Source organism: Aythya fuligula, chromosome 1 (assembly GCF_009819795.1).
Source record: "Aythya fuligula isolate bAytFul2 chromosome 1, bAytFul2.pri, whole genome shotgun sequence".
Lineage (NCBI taxonomy): Eukaryota > Metazoa > Chordata > Aves > Anseriformes > Anatidae > Aythya > Aythya fuligula.
The window spans coordinates 93,416,304-93,444,005 of record NC_045559.1 but is presented as its reverse complement, the minus strand read 5'-3'; the positions used below and the strand labels follow the sequence as shown (position 1 = coordinate 93,444,005).

General features: G+C 42.5%; 1 protein-coding gene across 1 annotated transcript; it reads right to left on the bottom strand.

The window, feature by feature from the left end:
- Positions 1 to 2,304: 2,304 nt before the first annotated feature.
- PLCXD2 (phosphatidylinositol specific phospholipase C X domain containing 2) lies at positions 2,305 to 26,729 on the bottom strand. The gene is made up of 4 exons (XM_032194338.1): positions 26,579 to 26,729; positions 12,170 to 12,630; positions 10,774 to 11,015; positions 2,305 to 8,121 (listed from the first exon to the last, which is right to left on the bottom strand). The coding sequence occupies exons 1-4, from the start codon at positions 26,727 to 26,729 to the stop codon at positions 7,959 to 7,961; spliced, it is 1,017 nt and encodes a 338-aa protein (XP_032050229.1). The 3' UTR covers positions 2,305 to 7,958.
- Positions 26,730 to 27,702: the final 973 nt, after the last annotated feature.

Here is a 27,702-nt window from a genome sequence, read left to right as displayed (position 1 = left end):
GAGCAAACACAGAAATTACCTTTTCAAAGCTAAACAAAAGATACCATCTGTGCTTTGCATGCACTGTTCAAGATTTTAAGCCATTTCAGCAAACTTGCAAGCCTTCACACGAAGACCCAGTCTCTGTTCAGCATCTCCTGACTCACCAGGACTCTTCCAAAGGTTCATCCACCAGCTAATGTGCTGGCTACTGCTGCAGAGTGACCTTCTGCAATGACAATGCCATACAGCTTCCACTCAATGCAACTACCGCCTAGCTACCTCAATGCACCAGCAACCACAGTACTGCCGTGAGCTTCCCCTCTCCCCTGAGGGGACTGCTTATCACAGGCACCTACAACAGCACAGGAATGCTCCTCAGCTGCTTCTGCTTCTCAACTGGAAGCCCTTCTTGAACAGTTTTCTCTTGCAATAAGCAGCTTTGTTTTGTTTGATACTACCAACACACAAAATGAACAAAAATTAAAGAAGCACAAAACAGAAATTAAACGAAGCATTCACCTGTCAAGTACTACCTAATTCTCAACCATCCATAATTTCAGCCAGTATGTAATATTGCTGAAAACTTTTGAATTGCCATAATCAGCCATGTGAACAGTTCTGCCCCAGGAGGATTTTCTCCCTCGCTGCTGGAAGGAAGGGGGCCTGCTCTTGTGACACCTGTAGACAGAAGCTGTGCACCTATGCACCTGGCAGAACCTTCTTTAAAGCAGACCCTGAATCATTCTGCAGGTCTCCCTCTGCAGACCTGCATATTTCTACTCTGCACATACAGAAGTACAAAAAAGTTCAAAAATACCATTCCCTAAATAGCCTATAATACTGTTTGTAATTTAAATAAAGTCTCTAAATTGATACAAAGTTGATTACTAGCATAATTCTCTTAATGTTTTATCACACAGAAACTTACCTGTTACTATCCAGGCCAGTCACTGACTTTCCCTGAAAAACTGCCTTTCCCAGAAGACCCCCATCTCAGTTTCAGGAGGAGACACTGCCATCAACTGCATGGAGCAGAACATCCCCAAGTTGCAGTTGATCCCCCAAGAGCAGCAGCTCAGCTTACTAAACAGCAGATCAAAGAAAAATGTTTCTTCTTTCACTATTTGCCCACCTAAGAACTCGACCGATTTTTGTATTGAAACTGGAGATGAGATTTTTGGTCAAATGCAAAATTTAAGCTCCAACACAAACGGCTGTTTTGCCACTTACCTGATGGGAAACATACCCAATTGTAACCACTGCTCAGCTCTAGATCCTACCTGTGTTCTGCTTACCTTCCAGTTACACCTGCAATTAGAGCAGCTGGCAGCATGCACCAGGTTTCAAGCTGGCTTCCCTTCAGACTGTGTGGAAGAGTTCACACTCGCCCTGGCTAAAAATCTGCCTGCAAGTTCACTGGCATCTCCTAAGATGCAAATGCTAAGCCACGTGCAACTCAGGAATGATTCTATTTAGAGCTAATCACAGGTTTATGCCAAGAGTGGAACTCTGCATAAAGGGTATGCATAAATTTGTCACAGAGCACAGGTCTTGTTTCTGCAGTCTCATTATATGCTTTGTAAAGCATATCTTCTGTGTGCACGTGTGTGTATATGCACGTGTGCCTTGGTGCAACGTTGCTGAAAGGTACAAGGCTGAAACACAGACACCAAGAGCTATTTAACCTACTAGGGAAGCAATGCTGTGAAATCATACTGACTCTTGCACCCAAAGTTCCCTCAGAAGTATGTGATTCCTGACCTGGAAAAACAGAATCTGAAGTTAGAGAGTCACACATCAAGTTAGTTACCATCAGTACTTTATTTTTTTAAAATACACAAAATGGCAACTTAATATTATTCACATTGGACTTGCACTGCATATGTAGATATTCATTAAAATCAAGTGGCACACCCCCTTCCTATAGGATGCTTCAGACAGATTATTACAATATACTGTGTTAGCTATGGACTTGAGTCACTGTTAATCCACTCTGGTTTGCAGCCACTCGTGTAGTCTCAGACCCAGCAGTATGAATAGTGATGATTAGGCTCTGAGCTCCTATCTCTACCTTTAGGATTTTAAGATCTACAAACACAGCACCTACCAGTTACCAGCCAACTGCCCAAAGACAAGGAAATCAGGCTCACCCATTCCCCCCTCTTCACATTCTTGAAATGGATGAGCTGAAAGTAACCCAAAATTACTTACTGACCTGAGTCTGACTGAGTCTGACTGACTGACCTGAGTCTGACTGAGTCTGACTGACTGACCTGAGTCTGACTGAGTCTGACTGACTGAGGTCTTACTGACCTCTCTGGCTGACCAGCATTTAATATTTATCCCATCTTTGGGGATAGTTATCAATATTTCAATTCCTGATTGAGTGTTACCATGGATCTTAATCACCTGCATTATGGACAATAGATGCTACATGAAAACATCTGCCCTTCAAGATAGAACTTGATCCATGCAACAACATGCTTTTACCCCTGTTCATTCAGGCATGTACAAGCATATCATTTCCCAATCACTTTGCACTACTACTTCGAGAAGTTCCCAGCACAGCGTGTTCCCAATGAGTGTGTTGCCTAGCTCTGACTTCCTGGGGACATGACTGCAGGAAGGTACAGCACCTCTCAAAAACCCCAGAGCTTAGATTTTCTTCCTCAATGGCACTATTCTGCAGAAATCAAGTGAGCTCAGTCAAAAGAGCTAACTAGCCATGTAATTTTCATTTATTAAAACAGTCAACAGTACAGAACACACAACAGAATTATTTTTCTCACTTTTTTTTTAATTTTCAGGATTAAAAACCCCAATGATACAGATGCAGAGTAAAGCAGAAGGAAACAGATGTCAAATCCAAGTTTATCTGCAGTTCAAATGAGGCATCCTGGTATCACAACACTGAATTGTACAGATGGGTAAAGCATGGATGGCCAAAAGAAAGAAGAGACACTGCACAGAAAAATAAATTAGTAACTCTTCTTCACCTGGCTCCTGCCACTCCCCCTTCAAAGGTATAAATGAAACTAGAAATCTATTTGCAAAATACATTTGACATTGAGCAAAATTAAAGAACCATCCAAATTATTTTGATATAAAGTTTACTTTTAAGGATACGTTGCAGTTCAATTTAAGATATACAGGAAAGGAAATTGTCACAGGTTTACAAGGGATATGAGCAGCACTGTATCAATGAACAACACAACATACAGAAGTGTTCAGAAACACAAAATATCATTAGATCCAGCAATTAGGTTAACATTCCTATTCCAGGCCCTACAATAAAGACTTAAATCTTCTTTATAGGATTAAAGCCTTGAAGAGAAATAAATATGCATACACATGCACACAATTCTTCAATGAGACTGACATATTCAGTGGGACTGACTGCATTAAATTGATCCCTTACATTTAAAAACAACCTAAACTAAAGGACTAATAGGATTATCACACATCTACTCATGACAAGCAGATCACTACGTTCTTACCCCCATTAGCCCAACATACACACTGTTAGCATAAAATTTACTCGCTCTTCAGCACATGCTCAGCCCCTTCTACGAACCTGAGCCAGAACAAAGCTCATCAGCGTGCTCTGCTGCACAGGTGGCATAGGCAATGTCTCTGACCACCACCCCTTCCTTTGCCTTGGGAAAGGTGCAAGCCCTGCACTGTACTTCAGCCTCCCAGTGATGGCAGGAGCAGCATTTCACTACTGCAGTACAGCTTTTGAAGTCTTTATTCAAGCAAAGCCAAACTGAGTTTGCAAACATTTCAGTTGAGCAAGATTTGTGTGCTTTGACAAAATGCCCGAGTGCACATGTCTCTGGGTCTAATCACAACCTTCTTTTTAAAAGCAGCTATTTGTAAATTAACTACTAAATAGAGGCCCATTCAAATAGTGTGGACTTCTACCACAAAGCAAACTGAGCTGGGACTCTTGCAAGCAGCAGCACCCTGCGGATCTCCACTATTTCTTCAGTGTATGGTCTGGCTACTGGACATAACCTGAAGAAGTGGTAGACCTTAATTTCTTTTGGACACCCAGAGAAGCAAAAATCTTTTTTCACTGATAAAAGGACTACACCTTGACATGGTTTGAATTTTTAATTAAGTTTTGGGTTAGTTCTGGTCTCCACATCAGACAATTCATCTGTGTTCAAAGCAACCACTGAAAAATTAGCTTGAAGTTTTGTTCTAAGAAGTAGTTCTGATAGAAGAACTTATTCAGGATATGCTAAAAGTCTTACTGAAAGTGCATATTAACTCTGTAATAAATATTAAATATTCAAGTAATCCTCAAGTCACACATGCTCTGTCAACTGACTTGCATGCGTAATCTATTTTAAACCAAAACAGTCATGTCCTGTAAAGCTCTAAAGGCAGGCCTGTTAATTATAAAAGAATGAACTGTGACACCTGAGACAGGTGCACAAAAAAATATTTCTGAAGACTTAACAGATCAGAACAATAGATAAGTATCTTGGACAATGCCCTACTCCGAACCAAAATCCCTGCTCTAAAAGCTTCATCATCCTTACAGCACAGGTGCCTTCTCGACTCCATCAAATGATTTCAGTACTAGCACAGCAGAAAACAAATGTCAGAAGTAAAGATACCATTTTCTTTGCCCTTTCATAATCAGTGTTTCTGTTCTAAACACTTCCAGTCTGACATCAGTCACTGACCACAGCACCTCGTAAAGTGCCTTGCCAGCACTGTTTCCAGTGGGATTTTCACCATTGCAGCAAAGCACCTACAAGCTGGTAGCCCTTCAACTCTGGTGAAGCTTGGGACAGCAGGAATTTGTGTTTTGTTCACCAAAAAAGAAAAGATACAATTCCCAGCTCCACAACTGTTAAATATAATAGGACTGTAGTTTCCCCAAAAAAGGAGCTACAAGATTGACAGTCTGCAAACCCTATTTACAACTCCTCTTAGTTTTCACCTACAAGCATGCTGTAAGACATCAAGTCACATATGCTTCCTAACACTCTCCTCCCTGCTGCTCCCCATCAGGATATATACAGAAGTCTGCTGTGCTTCAGGCATGCCAGGAGAACAGCAACAGCACCAGTGAGCTCAGCATTCAGCAACTGCACATTAGGAAGAGAAGTGACAATCAAACAGCATTTAAGTAAACTGAATCTGTAATAACAAACCATATGAATAATTATTCAAGAACACACATTTCAAGTATTCTGCTTCAAGTAGCTACTAGTTTACCCGCTTTTCCTCTCCCACTATCTACAGAAAGACCAAGTCCTCAAGTCCTCAGAACAATTCTCCTGGGAGGGTTTTACACCTAAACTATTTACAAGTGACTTCTACTGCTTTAGGAAGATACAAGCAAGACTAAGATGATATGCAACAGACAAAGGTCTGCATCAGCCACATGGAACCCTTAGCCTTCTCCTGCATTAATGCCTGTCTTCATCTTCCTCAAACTTACAGGCACATCTGCATTAACATCACATTAACAGCAATCTCTTCGGACAGAAGAAACTCACAGACCTGTTCTTTCTCCTACTCTATTAATCCTAAACTTAAGTTCCATTTCTTGTCCCTCTGCTAATACTCTCAGCACCTAGCACCCCTTTGTCCTATTTCATGAGGCAAGAGCGAGCAGCAAATATCTAAAGGAAATTTGAATTCAAGAAACTTGAGTTCATACTCAGAAATACCTAACCAAAGCCCTGAGTTACAATCATCACATCTCTACTCAAATAAATAGAACAGAAGGACTAACAACACAGTCATTACTCTGCACACACAATATAAATATTTGTTAAGCCTGAATAGATCTCTTTTGAGGTAGATATATACAGTACAAAATATATTCAGGGTCAAATGCAAACATCATGCATATTTCATCTTCTCATCTTGTCCTGCAGGAAACTTTGCAAATATATTATTTCTGCCTCAGAGGCATTCTATGCAAGTTGCTCTGAGGTTTGAGCTCTAAGACAATTTGTAGCTGAGAGACCACTGAAACCCTACCTGTACATTTAATACTATTATGGAGTTTCAGTTTTGGCCATGCAAGAAGTACATGAACAAGATTCAGCTATGGAAAAAAACACAGGTATGTTAACTTCGCAAACCAAACTGCACTGTTCAAAATCAGCTCCAACAGTTCAATCAACAAGGTACAATCCAAATCCTCTGCTGGTGTTTTCAAAATTATATATTCGAAAGTGGAACTTCAGTTCCCCAAAATTGCTCTGCATGACTTGTCCCCCCTTGCTGGAACACAAGGGGAAAGGAGAAAGACTGGAAGACATACCCTCCACCCTCCCCAGGAAAAAAAAAGGATGCTGTTTAAAGGAAATGTGAAGAACTAATGTAAACCCTGCACCAAACAGAAAAATCAGCTCAGTCTGCTCAGAACTTGACCAAGGTTCACATGGAAGGTTTGCAAACCCTTAGGTAAATTTGTCCTGAGTTCAGAGTTGTGACAAACAAGCAAGATGGTTTTGTATTTTTGTGCTGTCATACCACGATGGCAGACACAGGATAGGATAACAGGTTAAATCCAGGGAGTTGTTTTTCTTTTGAATAAATCATCTGTAATGATAATCCATTCTCTTATAAATAGCTCAAAGATTAATACAACTTAATAACTACTGAACAATTATCACACCAACAGTTGCTTTATGAAGATGATCAAGAAGTATCTGTTAGCCGGTCACTTTTTTCTTTTAAATCCAAAATAAGCAGACTGTAGGGCTGCCGTCAGCTGGTCAATTAAGTGCTCAGAAGTACCAACATATGACTGCATCAGCTCAAGCATGTGGTCATGTTTTGTTGTGAATCAACACAAATCTGAGTATGACTACAAAGAGTTAGCTGATGCCTGCCCGCCCACGTGAGCACTGCTTACAATTTCTCTCAAGTGGTCAAAGGCTGGGGAAATTCCTCCCCTGTAGCCGCGTGGGTTCTGACTGTAAGCATAACATTTGGGTCCAATTTAAGAATTCACTGTACGTGGCCCAAATCAGATTCATTATTTAGGTTTTAAGCAGTCCCTCATCAAATCTGGTTTTCGAAAAACACCCACTTTGCCACATCTGTCCATATAAGGAGCATCTGGGTGAGAGTCTTCTCCACAGATCTCAAAGGATGAAATAACAAGTGACCAGCAAATGAAAGAAAAGTCAGATATGCCTCAACATGAATTCAGACTGACTTATGATCCTCATAATCTGAGGACTGAATATTGTCCAGATTTCCAAATTAATACCAGAAGAAATACACATTAATACATCAATGCAACCATGTTTAAAAGTAAAATAAAGAGGTCCAGAAGGAGAGTTTGGAGCCTAAAGAGGAAGTATATGTCAAGCCTTTCCATCTCAGGCCCAAAGGACAGTTAGAATATTCACAGTGTAAAAACAATTTCCCCCTGAACAGCAATATCACATCTTTTTTCCTCCAAGTCAGTCAGAGGTAGTGTCTAAAACAGTGTAATGAATACAACAGCAGCATCCAGCTGAGACCAGCTATGCCTGAGGTGGCCAAAGAACGAAAAGGTCTTGGCTGCTCTGGTAAAACTGCTACAGAAGGATCAGCAAGGATCCTTGGTTTAAGTCCTTGAGTTAAGAAATAAGCAGGATGCATACAGGAAGACACGGTGAGTCTAGTCACCAGGGAAACACACAATAATCGGGTACATCTGCTTCAGAGGCCAGCCTCTTGTTGGCAGGCAGACAACACTCTGTACTGCAGCAGATGTGTGCATAACTTAGTCAAACATGTAGCCACAAAAAGCCATGCAGCAGCACTCAGACAGTACTCTGTGTTCCACTCAGATCCACACACACACCCAGAGAAGAAAACCTTCTGTGTATGATTTTTAACCGTAACTCTTCTACAAAACTTCGTTTGAAATAGAGATTACAGTAGGTTTCATGTAAAACGTTTAGCATAGCACAACGATGTTCACAGAGGAGTATAAGTGGGACACATCAGGATTTAGATGTAGATTCATCCTCTTCTAGAAGAAGGTCATTTAATGCAATAACTGTAGCAGCGAAGTCAACCAGCTCCACAAAGTCTGATGTAATTATGTTCACACCCATAACACCTGGTTTCTGTGCTTTCACCCAATTCAAAATCATGGGCAGGTTCCTAAAGAAAATAAAAGTGAAAATTAAACATTTTAAGAGACACTCTCCTTTATAAACACTTATGTTGTATACAGCATGTTGTTTGCGAGTTATGTTATCTCACATTTGTGATTGGGTCTTCACTGCCACCAAAAACATCATCAGGATGATGAGTGAAGTGTTTAACATAGTGCACTGTCATTAGCTGTGTAATAGGAATATTGGTCAGTCACCAATCCAAACTACCAGGTGGACAAAATGAAGTTTGTCAACTTCATTTTCACCTAGCAAACTCTGTTGTAGTGCAGCATCAACTCCTGAAGCAGTTTAAGTCCTAGTCTGTTCTTGCAATTTGCACCAGAAGCTGATCTCAGACTTCAGCATGGCACAGGACAGTGCTCTCCCTGGCCCAAGGTGTCTGTCCCCATGCCCACCTTTGCCTTAGGGCAGGCAGGAGAGAAGTTGTTGGGGGCAGCACACAGGACATGTCCACTAAACACCTTTCAGCCTGCAGACCCACCCAGAACAACAGGATGAGGGAAAGCAAAGCTCAGTCCAGCCCTCTGGAGCTCAGCTCCAGCTGAGCATCCCACCACACATTATTGCAACTGTGGAAGGGCAAAGTGTGCCAGGAATTGTTTCAGCTCTGCAGTGGAGAGAAATTTCAGTTATTTCTTGGACAGAGTGCAAGTCAGGAGTCTGCACAAGTTCTTTTGTGCTCTAATATTCAAACCCCGGGGTTTCCAACACAAAGACAAATGATTAAGTATATCAGAATTATTTAAATTAGTGTTGTAATATGCATACATTAAACAGGAAAACAGCAGGCACAAGGATTAATTAACAGCATACGGATAAAACAAACACCTCACTGCTCTTGCTCCAGAAAAAACAAACTTCAAGAACTAAAAGAAGAAGGAAAAGTAAAGGAAGACCTGCTGCTTATACTAAGTGTCAATACAGACTTTTGTCAGCCAAATGCAAATGTTGCTCATTTCCCCTTTAGAAAGAGCTCAGGAACACTTCAATATTCATACTTGGGCAAAGTTTCTGTATGAGAAAGCTGACATCTACATAATTGCCAAGGCAGATTTGTGCACACAGATTAGCCTCCATGGATAAATGCACAGGAGAAATCATGCTTTAGCAGACCGTGGCCTCCATTTTAAGTTTTCAGTTTACAAGTGGTAACAAGGGGATTGGGTGGGAAGGAAGGGATCGAGCTAATCAAGGCTTCCCGCTTCTCAGTGACTAAAAGTCTACGTTGGTGCCAAAATAAAATCACTTGAAACAATACTGCTCACTCATTCCATTAAATTAAATTCAAAAATTTAAAAATAGAAATTCAGTGTGATCTTGCTGACTTGTAGTCATGAGACAGCAGTATATTAAGCACACAGCTCCAAAGTAATAAGATATCTATGGTCTCTGCTAAGTATTCCCACGAACCACATGTATTTACATTTGTGCAACTTGTGGCAGCAAGCAGCAGTCTGAAAGCACCTGAGCACCACCTAGTGTTTAATGCTGAACACACTGGTACGAGCCAAGGACAAGCTGAAGAGGATACCTCAATATGTTGTGGCAAATACCTTGCATATTTAATCATCTCTTTCTAGACTCATGTCTCTAGACAGGAAGGAGACAAACCTCTATGACTTACGCTTTGCCTGGAATTTCCTTAGTTTTGTCTGCAGCTTGTGTGATTACAAAAAACCACAACACTTGCTCTTTTTAGAAAGATTTTTTAAGAAAAGCAGTGACACTGACTTTTGTCTCAAAATAATCATACTGTAATTACTGCTAAAATGAACAATAATTCACCCAAAAAGGGAACATGAACTGGCTGCTACAGACGTGGGTGGGTGTTTATCTCAGTGCTTACTATGAAGCTCAGTTGCCAAGATAATTACAATGACAGTCACAACAGAGCCCATTAAGGCGGTTGCGCCCACCTACACAAGTGTAATTTAGAACTTAATATCATTGTTGCAAAATAATTTGCTAGTGACATCAAAACAGGCACCAGCAAACACCGAGACAGGAGACTGGATCCCACCAGGACTGTTTGAGTTTTGCTGAGTTGCAGCAACTTTTGGCCAACAGGCTACAAAGTAATAGAGTAAAGCAAAACCACATAGACCCTGTCCCATTTATGCTGTTAACACTATCAAAAGTCACTGCCACTCTGCACTACATACAGCCTAACCCCTTTCTAGTTATCTTACTAATAAGGAAGTTGTACAATGGTCAATGGTAAAAGCAAAGTCAAACTTCACATTTAGTTTTTGGTAAAACCCCTGAGACTGCCCCATCTCATACTGCTCCATGTCAAGACCTGCATTTTCTCCTGGAGGAAAAACCTTTATTCCCTTCCCCTCACCCCCAAATTCAAGTTTTAAGTTGGAAACACCAGGTGCATTTCATGGAATTTCATGGAATAACACTCAAAAAGCAAATTTATGCTTACAGTATATGCACATCTTTTTACTATGTCATGATTTTTGATGACTGCAAATACCTCACTCCAGCAATGGTGATGAAGCACGACTGCGTGCTCTCTAGGTCAGCAAATTTTGCTTTTATGTAAACATTACAGTTCCTTGTTTCATCACTGCCACTTTAACATGAAGTGTTTTAAGTCAAGAACCCAGAAATCAAGACAAGTCCTTACCTATGAACGAGTGTGTTCTTCAGACCACGGATTAGATGTCGTGCAATAGTTTTCACTCGAGGAGTAAGAATTGCTTGAGAAACATGAAAAGTCCCATAACGACTTCGTTCTTCGAGAGTGGTCTCCAGGAACTGTATGAGTTTGTGCACGTTGGTTGTATTAGCCCACGGTGCTGGCATTTTATTCCCTGGCCATAGAAAGGGAAATTCCCGACACAAAGGGTAGTGGTAGAAAATAAGAACCTAACAGAAACAAGAAAAAGTAGAAGAGACAGTTACAAACTAAAGACAGTTCTTAACTATTTTATTTATAAACAGCATGGAGCACTGGTTAATGCTTACGCATTACTGCTAGAGCTAGCATAGCAGTGAAACAAGAATTAAGCAAAAGAAATAATTCCTCCTGAGTCATGACTGCCAAGAAATTTACCAACAAGGGATGGAGATCATTTGGATTATCTTTGAGGACAAGATTGCTTTGGGCTTTACAGGTCATCGGTTTAAAACGAAAGAGTGGCCAGGAGCATAATGCCGTGTCATTCAATGCATTTCACTTGAGAGCTTTTCAAAGCACTGTCAGAGACCATAACCATCAAAGTTAAGGATTTTAGCTATCTTGCTATCTCCTACATCACTCCTAAACAGCTGAAGCACACCAGGCCATCCAGCATTTCACTCTCACTTACGGAACGTTGTTGAAGTCAGTCTTTCTTTAAGCAAAGCCTCCTCTAAATCAGAGGTCAGTATTTTATACCTTCAAAGGTGGTTCTCTACAGGAGGTCTGCACAAAGGTGCAACACTTACCAACCAACCTTACAAATGATTCTTTTTTGGACCCTAGCAGACTTCAGACAAATCACTGAACAGCATCAATTCCAAGGAATTCCTCAAATTGCCACCTATTTTATAGTTTAAGAATTGCGCAGTCACTGAAATCCTGTTTTCTTAGTCTTCATGTACATATGTGGGCAGTTACCAGAGAGAACAATCTGTGATAAGAGTCCTGACACTATAGATTTGGATGGCCATAAAGGAGCTAGGAAGTTCTACAGCCGCTTCTAGTCATGATAGAGCTTACATGCTTTAAATTCACGAAGACAACAGTTTATCATATCCTTAACTAAAGTCAGCACAAGTTCCTTCTGAGAAGGAAACCATTGGTACAGAGTACAAGACCTCAAGAGGTAATATCACTGAATTATTTAAGGAAGATGCTTAGAATCAGGACACAATCTAACTATACCACGGATGTAGATTCTACATCAAGCAGTCTCTAGAAGGCTTTAAATCAGCAACCAGCAGTGTCCTCGGGCCAACACCACTGAGAGGGAACCCCACTCAGCCTATTTCTATCTTAACCTTTTGGGTTTCAAAAACATGACAGATCCTTTGCCCACCTGATGCTTCTTCTCCCACATGTACTGTAACGTCACATATTCTACACACTCAACGGAACATAGTTTGGATCCAAATGCTGAGCGGATCCTGTTGATCAAGAAGAAGTGATGGCCATCATCCATGGCATAGAAGTGGTTGAAATCCAAGAAGACGACTTCCTTGGGGTGCTGGTCAAGAAAGGTGTTAATCTCCATCAGTCCATCCCACACTTTGATGCCAAACAAACCATGTATGAAGTAGATCTCATGGCCTATTTCCCCAGGTTTGGAAGATACACGAAGATCGAAGTAGCGGATCCCACCTTCTAATTGCTCTTTGAAAGTCAGGTTTTGCGTCACCGACCATTTCTTCATAATCTTTTTAACCAAAGAAATTTTGGCCAAGCGTTTGATGGCTGTGGCTTGGTCTGGTCCCACAGGAGATTTCTCATCAACCCAGTAGCTGAACGAATCATGTGACCCTGGAAAAAAAATCCACAGAATAATGACTTCAAAAAAAAAAAACTTTGACTCTCCAACACATAGCCCTTGTAACATAAAAAAGGTCATGACTGCATGACAAGGCCACAGAAGAACCCTGCTCAACTCTGGGTCTTTCAGAGTATCCTTTCACATTTCAGTTTTCCCTAACTGAACAAAAAGAATGCTTAAGGTTCTCAGAGTCTGAACTGTGTTCTTGTGTGAACAGCAAACACAGAAGTACTCTGAACATCGTAACCATAAATATTAGTGATAAAGGCACACTTGCTTCCAAACTCCCTTCTCCATTTATAAGCTCTCAAGCTGCCTCCAGGGATCTACCAGGCTCTGGGAAGCTTTGGTCTAAGATGGGACTCCACTGAAAGAAAGCAGCAGTAGACTCTCAGACTTAATTTTCGTTCTGCCTGGTAAATCCAATCATGACCTAATACAAAGTACAGAGAGATACATACAAATGTGCTTCACCATGCCTCAGTTTAGCCCCAAGACAGTAAATGAACAGTAGTTTGAGTGCCCAAAGACTGGTTTAACTTAAAGGTCAAGCAACAGAATGCAAGGTAAAACTAGTTACTGCGTTGTTAGACACCAGACAGGTTGATCAAGCTGATGAACTTCTGTTCAACCTGGCAGTGCCTTGCAGTGACCACAGATATGATGAATAGAAAATTTGTCGAAAAGGAAACCAATGATTCAATTTGTCAGTGCCTGGAACATAACCTGCAGCCTGGCAAAGAAACTGCACCTGCAGTATAAAATTTGTGCTTACTAGGAAAAACCCTCCAACTCAAAAATCAATAGTGATTAAAAAACAAAGCTGACAAGTATCAAACCACTCCAAAATAAGAGCTTCAGAGACAAAGAACTATCCCTAGCTGAGTCAAGTCAGTGACAGAGCAAAGACTGCCCAGTTACTCTTTGCTCTGCATCAAGGTAGCCAAAAGCAAATGATGGGCAGAAGCTGAGCTACCCCAGACAGGTGTTGACCAGGGATTTCTAACCATTGACACCAGTCACCATTCCAGCCAAGAAGCTGCAACTGGTCCAGGTATGAGTTTTCTGTGAAGCCTCCGCCAGAAAAAGTTACAGGAGCTCTAACACCCCTGCTTCCCCTTTTACTTTCAAGACAGCAGCGAACGGCTTTCCCATGAAGCCAAACCCCACCTGCTTCCTGCATGCCCACTTGGCTGCAGGGCAGGGAAAGCATCTTCGCCCCCTGCTGCCACAATCATATCCTCTTCCAGCTGCCTCAGGGCTACAGTAGCACTACACCATGCTGCCTGCAACCTCCTGTCCTGCACGGATCAGGGCTCTTCTCCCTGCTCCTGTAAAGCTATTTTCTTCCAGAATTTCCTCCTCTACCTCAGTCTACAACTCTTGAAAAAATAAAATCTTAATGGTAGTTCAGGACAACAGTTGGTGCCTTCATAGCCTCCTTTACCCAAACTTGCTTGCAGTACAAGTGTTCACCTGAAGACTGATGCATTTTCTGCCATGCAAGGTCAGAGCTGTAAATGAGATTATGATCTCAGTTGGATTACCTTTACAGGATTTTTTAATCCAGATGGTGGAAGAGACTAGGAGCAAACCAAACATCAGTTCACAACAAGCTGAAACGCATTCTTTCTGCGTAAATTCCAGCTAGTTTGAAAGTTCTCAAAAGGAACTGCGAAGTTTAGTTTTCAGGCTTTACAAATGAATACTTAAGAAATAATTCCTAACTGACTCCTCATGTATTATTCCCAGTCTTTGTAAAAGCATACCTCTTACGTGGCTTTCCATTCAGTCATAGAGAAACAAGTGACAAGTAACAAAAAAGCTGTTTTAAAAAGGTGTCAGCTTAAACTATTTAGCTACCTGTCACAATAAAACCACATCAAAAAGTAGCTGTCAGTTTGCAAGTGCCAGTTTTTTCCACCCCCAAATGCGTAACAGAACAAAAACTACACTACTAATACAGGATTAGGCATCTAATGAAGACATTTCAGACGATGCCATATAAAGGCTTGCTTATAGTGGAAGCTGCAATTCACAGACATTTGTGTTTCATATACCCCCCTGCTCAGCAGAGTGAGCCTTTCCATCTTCTGCGGCATTTGAAAAATAGACTTAATTTGCACAGGGCATAATTGCATTAGGCCTCCAACTAAATCGCTTGGCACTTTTCTTATTTCGAGTTCTTAATTCATTTTAATTTCTTCCTTTGTTTAAGTCCCTGTAGAAATTTGGTTATTACGTTACAATGAAAAGAAAGTGTTTCTTACGGCTTTTTTTGAAGTGACACTGTACAACAGCCTCCAGAGGATTCTGGCTGGAGAAGTCACTCACTGCTCTGCCCCTCAGGCACCATCACTGTCTGATAGATATATATGCCATATGAAGGAAAGGAATGACAATTTTATCTGACATCAAATATGTTGTTGTCGTCAACTCTTACGGAGTTGTCTAAGCAAATCTCAGCCAAGAAACAGTTTGTTTTCTGAAGTCTGATCACATATTCTTATAGCTACAAAAGCTTCTTTCCATTGCAGATTGCTACACTTACGGCACAGTTAAACATACAAAAAGAAAATTTCTCCTTGCACTACCGCATAGTTCTGTTCTACTTAGAACTGTAAAAAGCAAGAAAAAAGGAACCAATTGCACAGTGCAGCTTTTTCAGTACTTCAGCTATTTGAGAAATTGAACTATGTGACACGCTTCTTATTTGAGAAGATCCTTAAATCTCCTGTACTGGGGCTCTTGAAAAAAAAAAAATCAAACACCTAGGAAATAGGACTTACTTACAGTGAAGTCAAGACATACATAAAAAAAAACAAGTAGAACATGAGGTGGAGCACCTAACAAACAAGCTGTCCTTCTGGATAGAGGACCACCTCCTGAGCAGCACAGGGCAGCATCATCTATCTAGAGGCTGGGAAGACATGGCAGGACTTCAGGTTCTTCAGTCACCATTTAGAGAAGGCCAGCCACCAACTGAAAGAAGTTTCTAGGCCAAGCACGTAGCATTTTTAGTTCAGTAACAGAAAAACATGAACTGGAAACCTGAAGCAACAGTACTGGATGCTGGTTGCGATGAGAGGTAAGTGGGGATTCACGTCATCCACCAGGCCCTTCTTTAATTTAAGACCATTGAGTTATGTTACCAGCTGAGCCACTGGCTTTTAATATAGCTTAGCTGTGATGTTGAACTACATGCTAAGCTGATCATATCATGATGTCAAACTAATCCTTGCTCTCCTTCTCTCTACACCTGAACTCCACAGAAGACCGAGCCATTCTGTAGCCATGCCATGAGCCAGGCTGGTTGCTGTTCCAGCATTATTTCTCCTTGAAAAATCATCATGTAAGAACACCAATCCTGAAGAGTTTCAAAGGCAAAGCCTACACCAGAAACACAGAGCACACCACCTCCATTTTGTGAGGAGCTCAGTTTCATTAGAGCTGCTAACCACATTCTCAGCTAAGGTCTACTCCAAGGATATAGTAAGATGCCCTGATGCTGCAATTTGTACAACATCAAAGGGGATGGCAGTTGCTGAGTAGAGCAAGAATCCAACTCCCACTGTAGCATGCACAGACAACTCTTTTCTATGCATAAGTCTTCTGCATTCAATGTTCCACCCACACTGTGCATCTCCCCAAATTATACTGACCACTTTCTCAAGAAAGCTTGAGAAGTCCCATCAGCAAAGCATTTCAGATGATATGCAAAATATTAAATATACATTACACACTGTTATTGATTCAATAAATCCATTCCTTCAACCTGCTGATTATGAACAAAGCAACCAACAAACCCAGGTGCTCCCTACTTCCATTTTAGGCTGATAAATCAGAGAACAAAGAAGAGTTGAGAACCTTGTCTACAGCTGTGCTTTAAGTGAATGGAGGCCAAGTCCCCCACTCCGAATTGCCTCAAATGCCAATTTATTTCACATGCAGCACACTGAAGTCACTCAAGGGGAGTCACTGTACGTGACGATGGGTTAGCGTTCAGAGTGAATCGGCTTGGGAAGGTTTGCAGTGATACAGCACCAGTCCTGTGCTCACCTTCCAGAAACCAAGCTAGGAACAGGAAGTAAATAGGGGACGATTTTCCATTTTGCTTCTAACAGGCCAAAGATGTGCAGCACACAGAAGCGAGCTCACCAACCAATACCTTAAATTTAAGCACGAAAGCGTCTGTACATTCAAAACAGGAACAAAAGATGAACTGCAAATCTGCTGGCAGCTCCTACTTCAGGGTAAGAGAATGGCTCTGCTCTGTTTAGGTTTAATTTCTTCCATCTGACAATGACTGGAAGCTTCAAGAACAGCAGTCACATCAGATGCCTGTCTATTTAACTATCAAAGGCTATGATATGGTTAGAACAGTACTGAAGAGGTATCTTCCAGACACCAGATTGTTAAAATGATGGATAGCCCTCTTAGTTTTATCCTAGCAAATGCAACTGTGGATTAACTTCTATGCGTATCTTTAAATCCCTTTTTATTCTCCTTACGCTAATTTCTGAATTTAATTGTATGCTAAATAGATAGCTACTCAATTCAATTTGTATGTTAAATAGATTGTATTTCAGTGTTCAGGATGACTTTTCTGCTAAAGTGTTTGTGCTAATTGTTAGAAAGCAGCCTTTTATCATCACATCTGTAGCCAAGTCTAACTTCCCAGTGTCTATTTGTCATGCTACTTGGCCACAGATAGTCTAATTAACCCATGGTGTAGCTCAAACAAATGACATTAATCAACAAGATGTCATTAAGCCTTGAATTTCAACAGTTACTAGCTGTATTCTTGCATTATCTTCCGTTTCCACATCAGTACTTTCTCCACATACACTTGCAGTGCAGGGATAGGATTCAGCAGCACATCACCACCCCATGGCATCCTTTTACAAGCTTGTAAATTTACCTTCAAGGCATGTTAGAAGGATGAATACATGACACGCAAAATGCAGAGACCTTCCAGAAAAGGATATACTACTTGCACGCTGCCAGTTACTTGAAAACAAGACAGAAAGACTTGTTTATTTTAAACCATATTGACAGTTTTAACACTAGTTTCCCTGGTTGCAAGGCTGTGGACTAGTAATGGTGCTGCAGTTAAAGACACTTTCTGCAAAAATCTGGCTAGCAAGGAAACAGTAATGAAAGCAAAACAACAGGAGAATGCATTGTCACAGTTTAACTGCATCGGGGTAATTTGTTTTGATCTCCACATCAGTGAAATATTAACATGATGAAAAATGCCAGAAAACCTCTCGTGTAATGTTAAACATTCCTAAGAAGCAAGGTCAACGTACTGTACCAACCTATTAGAAGCATTACAGGGTCATTTATGGGCAAAGAATCACCCTAGCTGTAGCTGACGCCAGACTTCTTAAAGCAAGCTTTGCTCACTCCCTGTACAAAAGTACATTCCCCATATATTACAAAACACCACAGATGACACAGAAGAGCAAACATTACATGGGCAAGACACTTGGAAGCGCAGCAATCAAGTTTCAAAAAAACACAGGATGCAAATGCTAGCAAGCTAAGGCCTGCAGATGTTCTTATAAACCAGATGTCCTACGTGTGCCAGAATTGAGGGAATATAGGATGAAGAGAAGTGCCTCACAGAGCCCAGAAGTCCTCGGGATTCAGGTCATTAACAATCCAGATTTTCTAATCAAAAGATTAACATCTTAACAGCTCTTCACTAATGAAAAAGAAATTGAACAGCTTGTTTTAACTTGCCCAGCAAAAGGACAAGAGGCAGGAATAATAAGCGTCCTATTGATAATTAGTGATCTAACGCTACTTAGATAAGTATATTTATATTTGAATAGAACCCTAGAATCCTTTAGATATTAATAATGTGGTCTCTTAGAGAGGACAAAGCACAGTACAGACCAAATCCTCTTAGGAAAACTTCCTCTCCCTGTCAAAGGATTACTGTGACTTCCTCCAGCCCCAGCCCTTTCAGACTGGGAGGCTGAGCTGGGCGGGGAGCAGAAGGTGTAAGAGAAACCGCTTCAGGCCATCCCAAAAGCACTGTTGCACGTTTGTTTGCTTTTCCTGCAAGCAGAAGAGAATCCATTTGGCATTCATTTGACCTACCTTCCTTAAGTTTTGTGCAATTTAGCAATGACTTCGCATGTATCACTGGTAACCTCAGCTGTCTGTATTAGGAAAGCAGAAAGGGACAGTACCTCTCTACCACCTCAAATCCTCAATAGACACTCCTGCTCTGAAAAGAGCTGAATTCTATTCCTGTATTCCTCTTTTGTGACTATGCAGTAATGTGTAGATCAAGGGCTGCCATTCTCCCCAGAGAAGGCTCTTCGGAAATTTTTTTCTTTTTTCATCACACAGTAGTTTTTTCCTCTTTTTAAATCTTTTCTGGAACAGCAGGCAACCTGAAACTTCCACACAATATTGAAGGAGAACAACAAACATTTATATTGACTTTGAAATTGATCTTCTGTTTCAAATAAAACTTGAGAATGCTCCACATTCATTTGTCAAGCAGCAAAGTCTCTCTGTAGGGAATAAATGTCAATAAAAAAAAGAGTTGGCTTATGAAATAAACAACCACAAGCTTTATGTAGTGTCTGGGGTGAGGGGTAAGCGTGCAGAACAATTTGGTTTGGGCTAAGCAGTCAACCACGGTCCACCAAGAGGAGAAACCTGAAGACCCCAGACTTGCTTTTTAGCAGAACTTCTGTATAGGTGCAGGACAGTTATTTCACCACCTGCCACACCAGCTCTTGAACTAGGGATGTGCAAGGGAAGACCTGGTTACTTGAGAATAACAGAATAACTTCTAACACGTTCTCATTAGAACAGTGGCCCAGAGACATAATAGCCTCTCTACTAACAGTTGGAACTAGCTTCTACAGTGAAGTAAAAGACCAATGTAGGGAAGTCACTTGTCATTTCAGGACAGGTTCATTCTGAAAATCCTGTATTTACAAATCATATCCAACATCACCATATTTATGCAGATGTTTTCTTGGAATGGTTATGTCCTCATTGATGGGTAAGTGCCAATTAAACTGAAAATGAAAATAAAGCTTGGTGAATCAGAACATTAACCTCCCATTTCCTCTTTGAGCTTTAACCCAACAGATGGCCAGTTCAGCTGATTCAATGATCCCTTTAATTAGGGCTCCAAAGGAGTACTGTTTGCAAAGGGGATGCAGTCTCAAGCTCACCACTGCTTCTCCCCTTGGGAGGCACATCCACATCACACACCAGTAGAGGAACAAAGACACAACATGACTGAAGCATTAGCAAGTTCAGCAGCTTGCCTCAGGGTCATGCAGGCAAGGAGAAAAAGAGATTGCATCTCTTCAGATGGCCAGTTTTAAATTAGAAAGGGCTGCTGCTGCTTCATTTTCTTTTATGAATCACTAATTCAGCTTGGCCAGCTAAAGGCAGGCTGCCCACAGGACTTTTGGTAACCACTTTGGACAGCAGACGTGGCCTGAGCCCACGGATGAGGCGATGGCAGCAGCCACACACATCCCCACCAGCTCAGGCACTCCTCACATGCCCAGCACGCGAGCACAGCAAGGCCCTGGCACCCCTGTAGCTGTGCTGTGGCACAATAGGGTCACCCCAGCACCTTGTCACCACAGGGAGCAGGCCCAGCTGGACCTCATTAGCACACCCACCATGCAGCCTGTGACTCGTTGGGGCTGAGACACAAGCTCAGCCTGTCAGGCCACTCACTATCAAGGCTGCCTGCTTGCTATGCCCAAGAAGCTCCATTCTCCAAGGCTGATCACTTCACAGGGCTTTGATCATGCCCATCAAAAAACACCAGGTTTCTGCCTCAGGATTCTGGGGTGACCTTTCAGCACAAGGTAGAAACAGGCATGCTGTGGTAGCAAAAGCTTTGGCCACACGTGTACTGACACACTCAGGAAATAACTGTGGAAGTTTATTGCATTCGAAGGTGATAGAAAGTTATGTAATTTAAAAAGCATATGTTGTAGGGAGGATCAAGCAGCTTCACTGCTGCTGCAACTTGGAGCAGCAGATTGAGCTTTACTGTTCCAGGAGGCCAAGGACACATCTGTCCTCAGGTATCAGTGAAAAAGAAAGACACTCCAAAAATTGTTTCGACCCCCCAGTTAAATCTGTTTTAGACATATTTGAGCCAAGGTTATTTTGCATTAAAAAAACACTTCTGGAAATTTGAAACTCAGCTCTTCAGTCACCTACCCACAGCCCAGCATCCTTGGGGCAGTTCTCCACCCAACAGCCAGCCTGGTGCAGGCAGGGACTGAGCCATGCTGTAATTACTCCGCATCATTCCAAAATGACATCCTGGCCATCCTCTCAGAGGCATTCACAGGAAGGGCTAATATACCAGCTGGGATCCCAGGGAGATGATAAAAAAGGCTCTGTGCACTGCCGACAGCAATTACTGAAGAGCTGCTCTATTTCTCCCCTGAGGGGCAGACTGCCTGCACACCCCAGTCCTGCAGCACACTCTGTCTACCATTACGTACAGCTCTACAAATTTTTATCTCAAAAACTGATTTTTGGTGGCAAAAGCTTTTACATATTTAAGGTCAATTTGAAACACTGAAGTTTTACCTACAACACTGAAGCACTTCTATTTCAAGAACAACAAAATCTTAGTGTAGGACAAGAACATTGGTGTGAACTGACTTTTTCTATCCCACATTTTGAAGCATAGAAGTGTTTTACTTTTTTTCTATTCTACCCCCCCATCTCTATTCTCCAGAGGTTCAAATCGAAATTACTTCAGAGTCAAGTAGGTTCCTAGGCTTAATTTTTCCTCAATATCAGGTGTCTCACCAAAGTTACATGAAAGCAAACTGTTAACTATGCTTTCTAGATACAGCCACTGAACCTGTTCTTCTCTTCCTGTGTCTGCAGCACTACAACATATCAGGTTCTCCTCATTACCTCATGACAGCTGCATGCTCCAGCACTCGCCCCAGGGTTTGTCTAACCACAGGAGCAGCTGTCCTGGAAAGCTTTTCTGGCAGGAACCAGGTCTTCAAAATATCCCCCCAAACCACCATCACCATCAATACAGACAAGTTTTCCATCAGGCTGGCTTTCTAAAGGCACTCATTCACACTAACTAAACACATACCAATGGAAGGAAGTACGCCAAAAATCAGTCCTGGTCTTTTTTTTTTTTTTTTTTTTTTAAGAAAAAGGAGATGGACAGGAGATGGAAGGAGCATAAGAATGAAGGCAGGGGAGAAGAGAAGCTTTTGGCTGCCTTGGCTAGATTATGAAACAGTCCCCGTAATTATTCTTGGTGCTCCTGCAAGAAAGGGCTTGCCTACCCTTACATACACTAGTAGATCCCTACCATAAATTTCCTCTAGAAGATAAGGGAAAGAATATCAGAACTGTGTGGAAAAAAACTCACAGCTAATCACCTTGTCCAGAATGGGCAATTAATCCACATTAATATACTTTGAACAAAAATTCCAAGTATGTCTACTTGGTATGACACGGCTCTTGATTATTTGAAGACTGAATAAACCAGACAGGATTAAATACATTACCACCAATGCGTAAAGGAAAATACAATTGCTACTGCTCTGCTCATCACCTTTATCCAGAACCTTAAAGGCTGGACTGAGGAGAAAACTCAAACACTGCTACCGTCAGCTAGATTGCTTCGCTAATGAAAACAGCGTATCATGGTCTCAGAAGGTGGATCTGGACACACAAAATGTGTTTTACCTGTTCTAATACAGGCGTTCATGTAAAAGCATGATGAAACTGGAAAGCTGTGCTGCATCTATCGGTAGCAGACTTCTCCAACTCTTAACAGTAGTTGGTTATGATGGTGCAAAAATTGCTTAGAAAGTCATGTAGTCAAAACAAAACTGTACAAAATCAATTACGCCACAGGGCAGCGAATTACTACCATGCAAGAAGCAAGAAATAAGTAGGGCTTCCCCAGCAAATTCTTTAAAGAGCTGGTTTACTTAGAAAGCAGACCAGTAACAGTATTGTAGTTTTCTCTTATCCCATGTCTTAGAGAAAGAATAGGAAAATGAACAGATTAAGGGATGACCAAGCAAAACAATGAATGTCAGGGTTTTGCACTATTTTATAAGTTTGTTTAAAGCAAACTAGCTTGAAATTAAACAAACACTATACACATACAATAATACACATCCTGCCAATGGTCACATTCACCATCAAGATGTTAAAGTGTTTGCTTTTAAACATACATTCAAAGAAAATTAGTCTGGATATAATTAAGAAAAATACTCTCAAATTTCACATACGGTCACAACTTGTTAAAGGCAGGTAATTTTGTTGAATATACTGTGTACATAAAATTTGGTGACATTTCAGTTATTTGATACTTGCCAATTTTTCATTGCAGATTTCTTCCCTTCTCACACTGCACATGAAACCTCATCTTTTTTTTCTTGGATCATACTGTGCTGGTTTAGAATTTAGTCTGTAATTTTTTTCCAGAGGAAACAAAGAAGTCCAAACACACAAGCAGTGGAGGAAGACTCTGAATTTTTCAGTATTTCTCTGTTTTGAGCACAGAATTAAATCAGCATGTAAGCACCAAACTGGTGGACATAATAAAATACACATCTTAAACACACCTTGTTAGCAGATGGATCTAAGGATTGGGCAAATAACATATAATGGCTTTCTCTGTCCTCAGATAGCATGTTTTACAACATACTCAACAACTGTGGGAAACATATCAATTTAGGTTGAAAAGGACTCCCAGAGGTGGCAGCTACTCTTAAAACCAACAGCTCCAAAGACAGAACAGTTGGCAACAAATAAAGAAGTAGAACTCTATACAAGACACCCTTAACTTCCTACAAGAGAGTTACTTAGACTGTATTGTTTTGACGCCATAGGCTGATTCAGATCTATGCAATTTCTTTTTATGTGTATATGATCAATTCTTTGATTTTGAAGAGTCTCATCCTGTACATTGTCCCTTAAAAAAACTCTTTATCTCCAAATACTGCATTTATGCAGAATGTAATAAAGTAAAAACACCAAACAATTGTTTTAGGGTTTTCACAACTGACTTTATTTAAAGTTAAAGCAATGTTTAGGGCTTCAACAGCTCCAGTGCCTTCAGAAGAATTGCATTTATACTCCTATATACAAAAAGGGATTGCAAGGAGGGAAGGAAATGAAAATCCAGAAACAGCTGAGTCCATCACTGCTGCGGTAAAAACAACTGCATCCAGATATGGACAAAAGCAGGCCATGTCTGTCAGACGCACATGATGATATTAAGCATATACGAACATGCTTCTCATTTGTGCTGAAGCCTACCTTTCACATCTCTTGAAGATGCCATTGGCCTTCATTGCTATTCAGCATCTATAAACAGATGGCTGAACTGTAACCTGTTCTGTACAATCCTTCCCTTTCATGCTGCTAGTAACATCACCTTGGATCCCGTAAAAGTTGCTTTGTCAAACACAACATCAAAAACACATTTCAGCAAAAGAATCACTGAGCTATAATTAATCAAAAAATTCTGAAGTGTCTACTCATTATACCTTCTTCTCCATCCTGCTCACAGCTTACAGGAGGTTATACAGAAAAGTGATAGAAATGCACCAACTTTGACTAAAAATGAAACCACACTGCAAGGTTTTCCAAAGAACACTACTGATTTTAAAATCAGCATGGTATTACTGAAGGAGTAACTCATTTTCTTGCTTCCTCTGCTACACACTTCATGCAAGCAGTACTGTACAACCACTGCTACTGTCCATCACTTAACCTTCTGCAACCAAAGTTACACAGCCTTTAAGCTGCTCTAGCAACAAAAAAGTTCAACTATTCACTCAAACTGAGGATGACTCCACTGCCAGAAGCTTCAAAATCTGCAGTCAGCCTGAACTTGATATGAACACTGAACTCCCTTTCTGTCCCGCTCACTGTTCAGATGTACAGGGCTACATAAAGTGTGTTTGCTACTGTCAGGTGGGAAAAAGGTGTTGCATTTTATTAAAACAAGGCCTTTTGAACTGTTGTAGTCCAGAAAATACAGTAGATGCTGCAGCATGCAATAAGAGAAACATATCCCTTTCTCTAAATGCTTCCATACCATTTGCCTATCTCCACTGGAGCAGAGAAAGTCACTGTTTCTGAGAAAACATCTTCCCGTGCCCTCTACAAATGTACCTAAAGGCATTTGACAAGTTAAAGCACTAATATGAAAATCAAGCTTCTTCCACTAGTGACCAGAATCCAACATCCAACACCAGAACAAACTGCCTACAGTAGTCACACCTAAGATTTTCTCTGTTGACATCTACAAGCAATACTCAGTTCTTTTTTGCCACTTCAACCAGAGTTCAGCCATACCCCTAAGTAACTTCAGTAGCATCTGTTGTTCTCAATTGTCAGTTGACCTGCCTAAACTGAAACTGATGACACTTGCCAATTTCTTGAACTATAAGCCCTGTGGAGCAACTAGGTGTTATTTTAAGTTCAGCTGGCAAAGCAGACAGATCAGTAATGCAGATGTAAATAAATCAGATGTAAGTAATTACAGTACTTTAATGTCTTCAGTGTAACATCATACATAGGCATCCTTTATGGTCATGCTGTATTCTTTTTCCTTGGACAAGCCATACACAGGCTCTGCTGTAGGAGACATTTTCATATGATGAACTATAACCTGAATCATTTTCATGCTAGTCATCAGAACCTCCAGCTATTAGGTTCAATATAAACAACATTGCCCATCACTTGCATTTAAGCTCTGCTTGACAACCTAAGAAACCTTAAGAGAAACCTTAAAAAGAACCTCTCAAGGTCACAGCCAACTTCATTTTTATTTGTTTATCTTTAAGGCCAGTGAAAAGAAGCAGGTCTACAGGTTGGAGATGCACAGCTGTTCTTACAGAAGATAAAGTTCTTCCTCCTTTCTTGCAAGGGATTAAGTTCATACTAGGCCTAACTCAAAAATAAGTGCTTGGAAATCAAACCAAACCTGGACAGCATCTTGGCAAATGTCTTCCATAATTCTTGAATAAATGGGTAATCCACTCTTCCATGAAAAGCTTCCCAGGCAACGCACAATTCCAAATTATGTCAGAGAAGCAAAAGCATCAAGTCATAGTTTAGGGATTAACTGATGGAAGGGCTATTCAGGGATATGCGCAGCATTAACACACTTAATCCCAAAACCAGCTGCCCCATTCCACTTGGGAAATGCACTACCGAGAAAACAAGGCACTAACTTCTCAAGACAGGCCTTCTGTGTGTTTATTACAGCTCAAGCTAACAAGCACAAGAATCCCCAGCACAAGCAAACACCTCAGCCAGGCCTGAAGCGAGAGCACAACACCAAAAAGACTTGGCCCAAATACCTGCAAAACCTTCACTAAGGCGCAATGGGAATGCTGCAGGTGACTCTGCCACCTCTTCTGCTCAATCTCCACAACTTGGGTGAACATGTGAAGGAACCAGTGAGTTTCTAGGTAGTTCCTAGCGGGGAGTTCTAGTAGATTTCTACTCTGTTTTTACCTACTACACCTGCAAGCACCAGCTGTGAGCTACTTGGGAGCAACATCTCACTTCAGGCAGACAAAACAATTCCAGATAGCAGATTAGGCAATCTCCCTCCCCAACGGAGCAAGTATTAAGTGAACAAAAATTAAACCAGCATTTTCCCACACCGTTCCCTTACACGAGGCCGGGAGGCTCAAAGCCGAGCCTCAGGGAAGAAAGAAAACCCAGCAGAGGGCCGCAAGACCCAGTACCCACGGCCACCCAGGCGGACAGGTCAACCCCGCCGCGGGAGGCCAGGTCAACCCGGCGGCACGGAGCAGCCGGCGCCCCCCAGCCCGTCCGGCAGCCCCATCGCCGGGGAACCGCGAAACCACAACCGGCCCCCCCCGGCCCCGTCCCATCCTCCCATCCCAGCCCGACCTGGGATGGCCAGGTTGGAGAGCGGGCAGGTGCGCAGCGCCGCCGGCAGCGAGCCCATCCAGTCCGCGTTGCTCTCCGCCATGGCTCCCGGTGCAGCCGCCCGGCGCCTCCGCCGCCGCCGGGCGCCCTCCTTGCCGGCCGCCGGGCTCATCCCCAGCCGCTGCCGCCCCGAGGCGCCGCCCGGCAGCCCCCGGCCCGGCCGGGCCCCAGCGGCGAGGGGCGGCCAGGGACGGGGCGCGGAGCGGCCGCCCGGCCCCTTATGTAACAGGTGCGGCCCGGCACGGCCCGGCACGGCCCGGCACGGCCCGGCACACGCCGTCACAGCCGCCCCGAGCCGGCCATTGGCCGCCCGCAGCCCGCCCCGCCCCGGCACGGCGCAGCTCGGAGCGGAGCGGCACGGCACGGCGCGGAGCGGGGCTGTCCTAGGATGTGGGGAGTGAAAGTTAACCCGTGCCGGCCAGGGACACGGCCCCGGGGGTGATTCCCGCAGCGCGCCTGCTGCACGGACTGTCCTGAGCTGGCAGGGACCCACAAGGACCGCCGAGCCCAACTCCTGGCTCCACGCAGGACCACCCAAAAATCAGCCCATGTGTCTGAGAGCTTTGTCCAAACACTGCTTGAACTCCCTCAGGCTCAGTGCTGCGACCACCGCCCTGGGCAGCCTGTCCCAGTGCCCGACCACCCTCTGGGTGCAGAACCTTTCCCTAACCCCCAGCCTGACCCTCCCCTGTCCCAGCTCCATGCCGTCCCCTCGGGTCCTGTCGCTGTCCCCAGAGAGCAGAGCTCAGCGCCTGCCCCTCCGCTCCCCTCCTGAGGGAGCTGCAGGCCGCCATGAGGCCTCCCCTCAGCCTGCTCTGGGCTCAGCAAACCCAGTGAAATTACTGTCACCATTGCTTTTCTTCTCTTTCTGCACCACCAAGCCAGTGAAACCAGCACAGTGCTTGCCCATGTCAGAGGACAGGGGGGATTAACAGTGCAATCTGTGACTGGAGACCGTGTCGTGTCAGCTGAGGTCTGAATGTCATCTTGCCGCAGGTGACACCACATGGGGGTTCCATGTTGGCAGCCACATGAAATTTCAACTCCTCTGAGCCAGCTGGCTCGCCTTTCTGTGTTGATCACAC

What these genes read in the sequence shown, in the direction of transcription:
- PLCXD2 (XM_032194338.1), bottom strand. Translation starts at nt 26,729, where the DNA reads ATGAGCCCGGCGGCCGGCAAGGAGGGCGCCCGGCGGCGGCGGAGGCGC. An exon ending in CTCCAACCTGGCCATCCCAG is followed by an intron (nt 12,631 to 26,578) that starts GTCGGGCTGGGA and finishes TTTTTTTTCCAG; the next exon opens with GGTCACATGATTCGTTCAGC. An exon ending in AAGAACACACTCGTTCATAG is followed by an intron (nt 8,122 to 10,773) that starts GTAAGGACTTGT and finishes TATTTTCTTTAG; the next exon opens with GAACCTGCCCATGATTTTGA.